This window comes from Manis javanica, chromosome 7 (genome assembly GCF_040802235.1).
Source record: "Manis javanica isolate MJ-LG chromosome 7, MJ_LKY, whole genome shotgun sequence".
NCBI classification, from domain to species: domain Eukaryota; kingdom Metazoa; phylum Chordata; class Mammalia; order Pholidota; family Manidae; genus Manis; species Manis javanica.
In genome coordinates this window covers 18,657,664-18,669,782 of record NC_133162.1, presented here as the reverse complement: position 1 = coordinate 18,669,782, position 12,119 = coordinate 18,657,664, and the positions used below count along the sequence as shown (strand labels likewise).

General features: G+C 33.5%; 1 protein-coding gene across 1 annotated transcript in view; it reads left to right on the top strand.

Annotated features, from left to right (window-relative positions):
* SMC3 (structural maintenance of chromosomes 3) overlaps positions 1-10,754 on the top strand; it is a 36,783-nt gene extending 26,029 nt beyond the window's left edge. Inside the window, exons 19-29 of the mRNA XM_037001352.2 lie at positions 1,471-1,623; positions 2,984-3,135; positions 3,873-4,031; positions 4,629-4,736; positions 5,217-5,325; positions 5,846-6,093; positions 6,178-6,390; positions 6,717-6,908; positions 7,063-7,240; positions 7,875-7,981; positions 10,352-10,754. Of these exons, the coding sequence (XP_036857247.1) occupies positions 1,471-1,623; positions 2,984-3,135; positions 3,873-4,031; positions 4,629-4,736; positions 5,217-5,325; positions 5,846-6,093; positions 6,178-6,390; positions 6,717-6,908; positions 7,063-7,240; positions 7,875-7,981; positions 10,352-10,423 (1,691 nt within the window). The 3' untranslated portion in view covers positions 10,424-10,754. The remainder of the gene's footprint in view (positions 1-1,470; positions 1,624-2,983; positions 3,136-3,872; positions 4,032-4,628; positions 4,737-5,216; positions 5,326-5,845; positions 6,094-6,177; positions 6,391-6,716; positions 6,909-7,062; positions 7,241-7,874; positions 7,982-10,351) is intronic.
* Positions 10,755-12,119: the final 1,365 nt, after the last annotated feature.

Sequence of the window (12,119 nt, the reverse complement as noted above, 5' to 3'; positions counted from 1 at the left end):
CCAAACCAAGATTTAGCAGAGGTCTAATATGTATCATATTTCTGAAGTACTGATGGCCTGTAAACAATATTTTGAGATTTGCAACAAGTGTAATCTGATAGAAAATAACTTGTTATTTCTCTGGGTAACAGTTACAAGTACTGATAATACTGCTGTGGTTCTTGACTGTTATAGAAAGAATTGCTAAATTTCATTTTGAGATTAGCATGAAAATAAAGATAGAAGTTTTTTTCCCACTGAAGTCATGGATCTCCTGAATTTTATCTAAGGATCTGGAGTAAGAACCTGTGATGTATAGATTCACCTCCCCCATGTTTTTATTTTTTTCCCTCTCTATAATTATTTGATGAGAGAAGGTAACCCACCCCATTCTCCAGCTTTATTTCTATATACAATAGTTTTGTTGTTTTGAACCATCTGAGAATAAGTTGTTAAAATCATACTTCATTTCTAAAAATGAAGAGAAAAGACATTCTCCTTTGTGATCACAGGTATCATTGTTACACCTAAGAAATTTAACATTTATCCAGTAATATCATCTAAAAAAGTATCTATAGTCAAATTGTCCCAGTTGTCCCAAAGTGGTGGTGTTTTTTTTCCCAATAAATATATTGGAAAATGTTTTGGAGATTTACAATGATTTAATTAAGGATGTATGCAGTATTTTCTGTTTATATTCTTTCAGTATAGGACAGTTTGTCCTATTCCTTCTCACCGCCAGGAAATGGACTTTCTTGTGGAATGTCCCATTTTCTGGATTTGTTTTACTGTTTCCACACCATTAGATTAAGGTTAAACATTCTTTGCCTGAGTGGTAAGTACTTACTGCATCACATAGTGATGCTGTTTGACCACTGGTAAATCTCTTTCTTTATAAGGTGCTTAATCCCCTGTGTAATTAATAAGTGATATGTGGTATTACCCTTTAAGAATACATGACTTTTTTTACCAATAACTTTTTTACCATTGGTTTAGCATCCTTTGCTGACCCTTGTCTGGCTCAGTTAATATACTCGGGAGGTTCAAAATGGTAATTCTTACATTCTGTTATTGCTTTTGTATTAGCTGCCACTCTCCTGTAAAGAAGAGTCCCCTCCTTTCATAATTTTTAAACAAAATATCACTGATTCATGGATTTTTTTTATTATTCAATGTATTACCATTTACTATTATCTTTGATGTTCACATTTTCCTAAATATGGCCAGTGGGAATTCCAAGCTAGGCCCTGTGCCCCATTGACATGTCCCTATTAGTCAGTCTTTAGCACTTCCTTTCTGACAGATGTTCAGGCTCATATAGAAGGTACATTTTTTTAATGAAAAATTAATATTGAAGAGCAAAATTTTCTCAAGAGTGGCTTAAATTCTTTTCAGTTCTCGTTAAATAGGTAAAGCCTTTAGATTAATTGTCAGTTTATCATTAAAGAAATTGTTACACAGAATTATACCTTTCTTATGTTTTATTTATAGGTGACCAAGTTAGTCATCGGGGTGCTCTAACTGGAGGTTATTATGACACAAGGAAGTCTAGACTTGAATTACAAAAAGATGTTAGAAAAGCAGAAGAAGAATTAGGGGAGCTTGAAGCAAAGCTCAATGAAAACCTGCGCAGAAATATTGAAAATATCTTTTTGTCTTACACTACTGTGGAGAAAGAACTCTGCTTGGGTTGGAATAGATTGTCTTTTGTATATTAGGTGTTTCCTCATATATGCAATGAGAAAAAAAAATACATGTGTTTGACCTCTAAGAACAGGAATTTGTGTATATAACTTCTGAAGACAGGGAAAAATAACTAAAAATTGTTTTAACATTGACCCTTTGCTTAGCTGTTAAATAACTAATAGCAGTGAGCTCACTTCTGAGAGAAAAGAGCCTAAAGAGCCCTAAAATTTTAGGAAACTAAAGAGGATTGGTCAGAAAGATGTAGAAGGAAATCCAGGATGTTTCAAGGGGGTGGGGGGGATATCAGTAATGCCACATACTGCACAGAAATTAAATACATAAGGGTTAAACAATGTCCATTAGGTTTTACTATTCAAGGACATTTGGTGCAGATTTAGTATTAGTGGAAAAAATGGCTTATCAAAATTCAAGTCTTAGTACTCTCGGTTCTTTCAAATAAAACTGGTGTGCCATGAAAGTGACTAATTCAGCTCACAACCAAAACAGTATACATGTACATTTTCTTAAAACAACCATGGTAATTTGGTGTAAGGCAGAAGTGCTTTATGTGAGCTTCACATGATGCCATACAGTGTTAGAAATACAGGCCTGTAAGCACCAAGAAAAGTTAATCATTTTTATCGCCTCATTCGGATATTAATTGAAACTGGCTTTTTTTCTTTAATGTGGGTTTATAGTTTCTATGCCTTGTGTGCAAGGACAGGGAAAAAGGCAAATAAACGTCTTAGTTTTGACTTTGCAGAGGTCTGCATAGCGCATTGGAAACTGCCCAAATTTGGCAAGATGTTAGCAGAAAGTATGGGGAAATACCATGAAAAAGGTTTCTGACTGCACTAGCTACATTCCTGTGTTTCATAATCCAGCTAGATGAAATTGATCCTTCACATTGGGCAAGGCCTCCTCTTCATACATAACACCCTTATGTAGTGTTTTAAGCATAATAGTTTATATGCTAAATATTTGTTAAACAAAAATACATAAAAAATAATGGTATTGTTATATTTGGTTTCCTTTAGGGTTTCCCAAGATATTTTTTTTGTGTGTATAGCTATTAGTAAAATAGTATATATGTTATTTTGAGAGAAATGAGTGAAATGTTTTAAACTTTTATGATTAAACACATTTAGTGTAATGTATTTAATTCAGCATTGTTATGGTCCCTTACATTTGAGGAAATAACTTTTATTTAGGGGTGCAGAAAAGGAAGGGGATAAACAATGTATTTATAAGAACTGAAGAGAATTTAAAGCATACAGTGTATTTACAATTGGAGAGAATTTTCCTTAGCCTTGTATATGGATTAATAATGAAATTGATCAGCTGATGAACCAAATGCAGCAGATAGAGACCCAGCAAAGGAAATTTAAAGCATCTCGAGATAGCATATTATCAGAAATGAAGATGCTGAAAGAGAAGAGGCAGCAGTCAGAGAAAACCTTTATGCCCAAGGTTCGTAAGTATACTTTTGTTGTAAATTTAATTATAGAGAATTGGGATGGGTCATATATTAAAAGGTTATCCTTGGATTTCATGTGTTCCATTTTTGTTTAGACCCATACTTTTAGATATCAAGATACCTATGAGCACCCTAAGTCTTGTAGGCCCTGTTCAGATTTTCCAGTTTCACTAAACAAATAGGTATTTTGAGCTATGGCATAATAGTACTGTCTGGGGGTCAATAATTAATACATCAGTAACCATTTCTGTCTGTAAAGCATATGGAGTTTTTGAGTATTTGATTGCATTTTGTCCAGATGATACTAAAATGAATAGAAAGCAAACTGTTGCTGCTACTACAAGTGATTAGGACAGTGTGTTCTCATAAATAAACCTGTAGATTTGACAAAAACTCTTTATTTTAGTACATCAATAGTACTAAAAGTTTTTTTAAAAATAATCCACAATTATATCACCCTAACACATTCCAGCATCCTTTTCTTTTGTTCTGAAGAATTTACATAAATATTTTTATATGGTTTGATCATGGAATGTGTTCCATACGCCACCCCCATTGTGTTGCATCATATTTTTCTTGTTCCTCCGTAGATCTAATTATTAAATTTAATAGGTACCTAATAGTTAACTGAGTTGATAGTATTATTTACTTTAATACAGTTTCAAGTTTTTCACTATTATAAATAAAGTGGTTAATGACTTTATTAATAAATGGATAATCTATCATATAGCAACGTAGCTTACAAAGTTTGGAGGCAAGTTTACATGCTATGGAGTCCACCAGAGAATCATTGAAGGCAGAACTGGGAACTGATTTGCTTTCTCAACTTAGTTTGGAAGATCAGAAGAGAGTAGATGCATTGAATGATGAAATTCGTCAGCTTCAGCAGGCAAGTACAAGGGACTGAAGACATTTTGGTTGGTAATTGGCCATTTTATAAAGTGTCATCCTTACTAATGTGAAAGAAGAGAACATTGAGAAAATACAGAAATGAGACTTGGTCTTCCAATACCCATAGGAGTAAATTAGGCTTTAATAATTTTTCTGAACCATTCTTGGTACATTAGGGTTATACAAGAAATCTTCATTTTCTTCCATCTTATTTCATGCACATTTATCACTAGTAAGAATGAGCTTGCTAGCTTTGCCGTGTTAATTGATCTGATCACATTTACATATTTAATAATACTGTTTTGATTAAACATTTTAATATTTCATTTTTTAAATACAAAGATGTAAATAGGCAACACAAAGTCCAGAAAATGAAAAGCAGGCAAAGAAAAATATTTTTGACAAAAAGAATTAGGCACAAAAATTTAGCATTCTGAATAGGTAAGTGAGAAAATGAAGAAAATATAGGGCTTTTTGAAAGGGTATGAAACTCCAATGCATCTCATTTGAACACAAGTAATGGAGAGGATAGCAGATGAGCAGGATTTCTGTGTGTGAAATGTACATGCCTATATAGACAAATCTTTTCTTTTAGGAAAATAGACAGTTGCTGAATGAAAGAATTAAATTAGAAGGTATTATTACCCGAGTAGAGACTTACCTGAATGAGAATTTGAGGAAGCGCTTGGACCAAGTAGAACAGGTATATTCTTTTTTGTGGGGTTCCTTGATGACCATAATGCTTTGAAAGTGCTTATATGGGAGATGCTCTGCTTGAGAGCATGGGCTTTGGGACACAGTCAAGCAGTCTCACCACCTGCCCTGGGTTGGAGTTCTAGTACTGCCACCTAAAGTATGATCTTGGGCAAATTGTTTATTATTTCTAAACCTATTGTGTAAAATAGGCATAATAGTAATATCTGTTATATAATTATTCTGGCACCATTCTAGCTACTCAGTAAATGTTATTAATATCTCAGTAGTAGTCAGATGCTGAGAAATTTCTAGTAATTGCATAATTTTTTTCCCTCTCTAATGGGTACTTTAGTGTTTGTAATTATATGAAGTATATTTTTTGGTTTTCTTGAATGTTCATTCAAACTGTTGGCAGTCATAACATTTTGAAACTAACAGAAATTGTATTTTGTTGCTTAATGCGTTATAATTCCTTTTTGTGTTAAAGGAACTTAATGAACTGAGAGAGACAGAAGGGGGTACTGTTCTCACTGCTACAACCTCAGAACTTGAAGCCATCAATAAAAGAGTAAAAGATACTATGGCACGATCAGAAGGTGAGTATTTAGTAAAAAATTTTGTTAAATTTAACTTGTTCATTTTATAAAATTGTTTACTACAAAATAAAATATCCAAATAGGCATTAATTTTTTGTTTTCTGTCATAAACAATTTATAGTGAATAGAGTTTAGTGGGTTGATTATAAATGGCAACCTTTGTTTTGTTGAAATGTTTGTGACAGTTTTATGAGAGTCCATGAATTAGTTTTGTTGATAAAAGTATGAAATAGTTGAATAAAATTTGTTATTTACTTGCTGAGAAGAATTTTTTTTTTTGGTTGTTTGTAAATGTAAGCACTAAATAGTGAAAACTGTATATTGGAGTGACTCATGTACACACCTAAATTTGTCCTTAATTATGTTTCATAAACTTTCACAGTAAAATCTAAACAAACATTGAAAAAAACTATAACCTACTTATTGTGATAGATCTGACCATTAAAATAAAATCTTTGGTCAATTAACATTCTGAATTTACAAGAGGTGTTATAGCCTAATTTTTTTTCCTCCATTTTAGATTTGGACAATTCAATTGATAAAACAGAAGCCGGAATTAAAGAGCTTCAGAAGAGTATGGAGCGCTGGAAAAATATGGAAAAAGAACACATGGATGCTATAAATCATGATACTAAAGAACTAGAAAAGATGACAAATAGACAAGGCATGCTACTGAAGAAGAAAGAAGAGTGTATGAAGAAAATTCGAGAACTAGGATCACTTCCCCAAGAAGCATTTGAAAAATACCAGACACTGAGCCTTAAACAAGTAAATCTTGTGTGTTTTAAATTAGAAATCTTATTGCAGATTTCCTTGTATATGAGTTTGTTTATATATTTTTTCTTTTTATAGTTGTTTCGAAAACTTGAACAGTGCAACACAGAATTGAAGAAATACAGCCATGTCAACAAAAAAGCTTTAGATCAGTTTGTAAATTTCTCTGAGCAAAAAGAAAAGTTAATAAAGAGACAAGAAGAGTTGGATAGAGGGTACAAATCAATCATGGAACTGATGAATGTCCTTGAACTTCGCAAATACGAAGCTATTCAGTTAACTTTCAAACAGGTATGGTTCTAGTTGTAAGTAATACACACAAGACAAAAGCTTCAGCTATTCAGTTTACTATTCAGCTTGTAAAGATTTTAAAGCTTTTTTTTTCCCCACTGATAGTTGGATCTAATATATGTGAACAAATCCAGCATGTAGTTTGCCAACATAGTAACTAGAATGTATTATACAGCTTTTAAAGGATCCAGTCTGTTCTTAAGATTAAAAATACTTTTGATTGCTTTTAAATATTTTCTTGTTATAAGGAATGTACATAATTCCACCTAAGCAAATAATTGAATATTTGAATCAACACATTCATTCATTCATTCATTCATTTTAAGGTATCCAAGAACTTCAGCGAAGTATTCCAGAAGTTGGTACCTGGTGGCAAAGCAACTTTGGTGATGAAGAAAGGAGATGTGGAGGGCAGTCAGTCTCAGGATGAAGGAGAAGGGAGTGGTGAAAGTGAACGGGGTTCTGGGTCACAGAGCAGTGTCCCATCAGTTGACCAGTTCACTGGAGTTGGAATTAGGGTAAAATACCTTTATATCCAGTTTTCCCCAGAGCATTACCATAGTAGGATTTGTAGAATATTTTGCAAATCTAAATTGGTACACTGTATGCAATGTAAAGAGGTATTGGTGATTCTACTCCTGTAGGATATTAACTCATTAAATGTTTTCTTAGGTGTCATTTACTGGAAAACAAGGTGAAATGAGAGAAATGCAACAGCTTTCAGGTGGACAGAAATCCTTGGTAGCTCTTGCTCTGATTTTTGCCATTCAGAAATGTGACCCAGCTCCTTTTTACTTGTTTGATGAGATTGACCAGGCTCTGGATGCTCAGCACAGAAAGGCTGTGTCAGGTACAACTTTGGTTTTGTACTTAAAAAGAACTTGTTTAGAAAGGATAGCTTACCTCTTGTAGTGATTTATTCTTGTGTGAGATGTTTGTGGGGTTAGGCAGGGCATGTATTCAGTAAATAAAATAATAACAGGTTTTTAACAAGTTAGTTATTAGACTACTTTACAAAGTTTAGCTTTGTGAGAAAGATAGAACTCTTTGAATCAATTGATTTATGTGAAAGTCTTGTTTAAAAACTTGTTTTTCTCAGTGTTTGAATAGCCCCTGTCATAAACATTGTGAATTCTGTGAGTAAAGAATCTACAGCTGGCCTTTAGTAAGTTCAAAAGATCTTTGGGGTAGTGGGTAATAGGCAAAGATTGTTTTTGGTTTTTTTGTGTGAGAAAACTTATTTTGCTGACTTTGCTTCTAATGCTGTGTTAGAAGTTCCTGCTTCGTTGTATTCTTTAAGATATTGGGGTTAAATATTTATTCCTAATTTAAGAAATCAAGTTGGTAATTTTTGCACCTGTATGCATATAAAAGAAAATGATCACAGGCTGTTTTGAACTTTAGGTATAAGTTCAAAAGCTAGTTGCTTTTTAAATTTTCGATCTGAGAAAAGGGTTTTATTAAATTACTACTTCTTCTTACAGATATGATTATGGAACTGGCTGTACATGCTCAATTTATTACAACTACTTTTAGGCCTGAGCTGCTTGAGTCAGCTGACAAATTCTATGGTGTAAAGTTCAGAAACAAGGTAAATTTTCTTTTTTTTGCATGAAGTTTAAGTTCACATAATGTTTGATGTATTATATTTGTTGATTCTTGTTTTTTATTAAGCCATGAAAGAAAACCTAGGAAGTTATTGCTTATCTGATAGTATCTTTGTAAAGAAAATACTTTTCCTTCAAAAATTGCCTGTGAAGTTTAGCAATTTTTTTATGACATTCATTGCATTGATTCTATTTTCTTTGGCATTAAGAGACAGTATCTTCCTATCTAGGCTATTCAGAGTACAGTCTTTAACAATTAGATATATTCATTTATATTTGGCTGGGTCACACACCTCTTCCTGGTGTCTTGAGCCTTAAGATTCTTTGAAATAGCAAAACAGTAAAACTGAACAAAAATGTGTTTCAACTACTATAAAAATATTTATTCTGTGTCTTTAGAAGATTAAAATGCAGAACTTTTTTATAAGAAATATGTTTTGTTTACTCTGAAAAGACAAGTACCAATTTAAAGAAATTTGCTCAAAAAAAAAAAACAAGCATACAGTACTTCTGGCAAGTTACACACTATAGGAACATAAGTAAGAAGACAGCTCCTGCCCCTAAGACGTCTATAAATAATTACTGTTATTTTGGGATTATTTAGTACATATTTGAAACATAGCACTTCTTTTTTTATTAAAATATAATTGATACACAGTCTTAAGATAGTTTCACATCCACCACCATTGCTGTCACTGTCTGTCAGTGTAGTAAATAGAATCATTAATTGTCTTCTCCATGCTATATACTGCCTTCCCTGTGACCTACCTATATTGTGATTGGGAATTATAGTGTCCCCTAATTCCCTTCTTCCTCCCCACCTCCTCCCCTTTGGTAACCACTAGTCCCTTCTCATGTCTGCTAGTCTACTGATATTTTGTTCCATTTTGCTTTGTTTTTATACTCTATTAATAAGTGAAATCATATGGTATTTGTCTTTCTCTGCCTGGCTTATTTCACTGAGCATAACACCCTCTAGGTCCATCCATCTTGTTGAAAATGGCAGGATTTCTTTTCTTTTTATGGCTGAATAACATTTCATTGTGTATATGTACCATGTCTTCTTTATCCATTTGTCTATTGATGGACAACACTTAGGTTGCTTTCATATCTTGGCTATTGTAAATAGTGCAACGATAAAAAAGGGGTGTATATATGTCTATTCAAATCAGGGATCTTGTTTTCTTCGGGTAAATTCCTAGGAGTGGAATTATGGGTCAAATGGTATTTCTATTTTTAGTTTTCTGAGGAACCTCCATATTGTTTTCCATAATAGTAGCACCAATTTACATTCCCACCAGCAATAGGAGGGTTCCCCTTTCTCTGCATCCTCACCAGCATTTTTTCTTTCTTGTCTTTTGGATGATGGCCATCCTAGCTGGTGTGAGGTGATATCTCATGGTTTTAATTTGCATTTCCCTGATGATTAGCAATATGGAGCATCGTTTTATGTGCCTGTTGGCCATCTGAATTTCTTCTTTGGAGACGTGTCTGTTCAGATCCTCCACCCATTTTTAAAATTGGGTTACTTGTTTTATGGATGTTGAGGCTTGTGAGTTTTTTACATATTTTGGATGTTAACCCCTTATTAGATAAATCATTTATGAATGTATTCTCCAATGGTGTAGGATGCCTTTTTGTTCTGCTGATGGTGTCCTTTGCTGTACAGAAGCTTTTTAGTTTTATGTAGTCCCACTTGTTCATTTTTAATTTTGTTTCCTTTGCCTGAGGAGGTGAGTTCAGTAAAAAGTTGCTCATGTTTATATTTAAGAGATTTTTGCCTATATTCTCTTCTAAGAGCTTTATGGTTTCATGACTTATATTCAGGTCTTTAATCCATTTTGAATTTATTTTTGTGTATGGAGTTAGACAATAATCCAATTTCATTCTCTTAAATGTAGTTGTCCCATTCTCCTAGTACCAGTTGCTGAAGAGGCGTCTTTTCTCCATTGTATATTCATGGATCCATTATCATATATTAACTGACCATATATGTGTGGGTTTATATCTGGGCCATCTATTCTGTTTCATTGGTCTATGGGTCTCTTCTCATGCTAGTACCAAATTGTTTTGATTACTGTGGCTTTGTAGTAGAGTTGAAGTCAGGGAGTGTAATCCCCCCAGCTTTGTTCTTCTTCCTCAGGATTAAAATGCAGAATATTTTTAAAAACTCACATACTGAACAAACACTATTATTAATAAGGGTTTTTATCAGTCAGTGTTTTAGAATCATTTGACTTAATATGTAAAATTTGTAGGTGATAAGCTGTACATTTAAAATATTGCCCTATATAGTGGGAGCACTTACATTTCTTTAAGATTAACAGACTTTGTTTTTAACATTTATTCTTCAGGTTAGTCATATTGATGTGATCACAGCAGAGATGGCCAAAGACTTTGTAGAAGATGATACTACTCATGGCTAATTGGAAAATAATTGCCCACCAGTTTGGAAGATGTATATGATTCTTATACCCAGGAACTGTATATTTAAGCCTAAATATTTGGCCATTATTAATAGTTTCAAACTTAGAGTGTACTCAGTCCATTTATATTTCTGTCATTGTATTTTATAAGACACTCTGTAATGTTACATTTCTACTTACAGTTTAAGAATTTAATTTCCCGTACAACTTTTTGTAAAGTGTCCTGCTCCTATTTTAAATCTCTTGAAACATGCTATTCTGTCCTAATTATTTTACCAGTTATATTGCCTCTTTTTTATATTTTCAATTAAATAATTGGTTTTACGACTAATTTACTGTTTTATGTGGCTTTTCATTTATAGTTATCAGATTAGAAGTAAATATTTTCTTAAATATCTACTTTTTTTTTTTTTTTTGAGAGGGCATCTCTCATATTTATTGATCAAATGGTTGTTAACAACAATAAAATTCAGTATAGGGGGGGTCAATGCTCAATGTACAATCATTAATCCATCTCAAGCCTAATTCTCGTCAGTCTCCAATCTTCTGAAGCATAACGAACAAGTTCTTACATGGTGAACGAATTCTTACATAGTGAATAAATTCTTACATGGTGAACAGTACAAGGACAGTCATCACAGAAACATTCGGTTTTGATCACGCATTATGAACTATAAACAATCAGGTCAAATATGAATATTCGTTTGATTTTTATACTTGATTTATATGTTGATCCCACATTTCTCCCTTTATTATTATTTTTATTTTTAATAAAATGCTGAAGTGGTAGGTAGATGCAAGATAAAGGTAGAAAACATAGTTTAGTGCTGTAAGAGGGCAAATGTAGATGAACAGGTGTGTGCCTGTGGACTAAGTATTAATCCAAGCTAGACAAGGGCAGCAAAACATCCACGGATGCAGAAGATTTCTCTCAAAGCAGGGGGGATGAGGTTCTGAGCCTCACCTCTGTTGATCCCCAATTTCTCACCTGATGGCCCCCCTGCGACTGTGCCTGTCTTAGCTTGTTCTTCCCTTGAGGAATCTTAGCCATCTCTGGCTAACCAGTCATCTTCCGGGGCCATACAGGGAAATGTAAAGTTGGTAAGTGAGAGAGAAGCCATATTGTTTGAAAAGGTTAGCTTTTTACTTCTTTGAAGATTTATGCCCTGTGGCTTCTATGCCCAGCACTTGTCTCGAGGTGTCTTTACCACCTGGAGAAATTATGATACTTGGTAAATTTGATATGAGGCACGAATTCTATTTAAGGGTTGTAAGTAGGAAGGAAGAAGAAAAGCTATAGAGGTAGCATATGGAAGAAAACATGGGAGGATTGATTATTTCTTTGACATATCTTCTTGTAGAGTACCTTAAGTATGTATAGGTTTTAAACTACTAACTGATTTGCACACACTTCTTAACATAATAGGAATACGGTGACATAAACAAAGCAAATCTATAATTACCATCCATCTCCAGTGAAGCCAAGAAAACCATTTAGGCACCCTAGGCATTTGTGAAAATTTGTCTATGATATGATGGATATTGTCCTACTGTACTTGAACAGTCAGAAAAATCAGACAAATTAAAGCAGCCCATTTCTGGGATCTGTTCACATCCCATATGTTCTTTTAACCATAGATAGTCTATAGTCATAAGATTTTGGAGCGCTACAACTTGCACCCCTCCCAACTCCTGG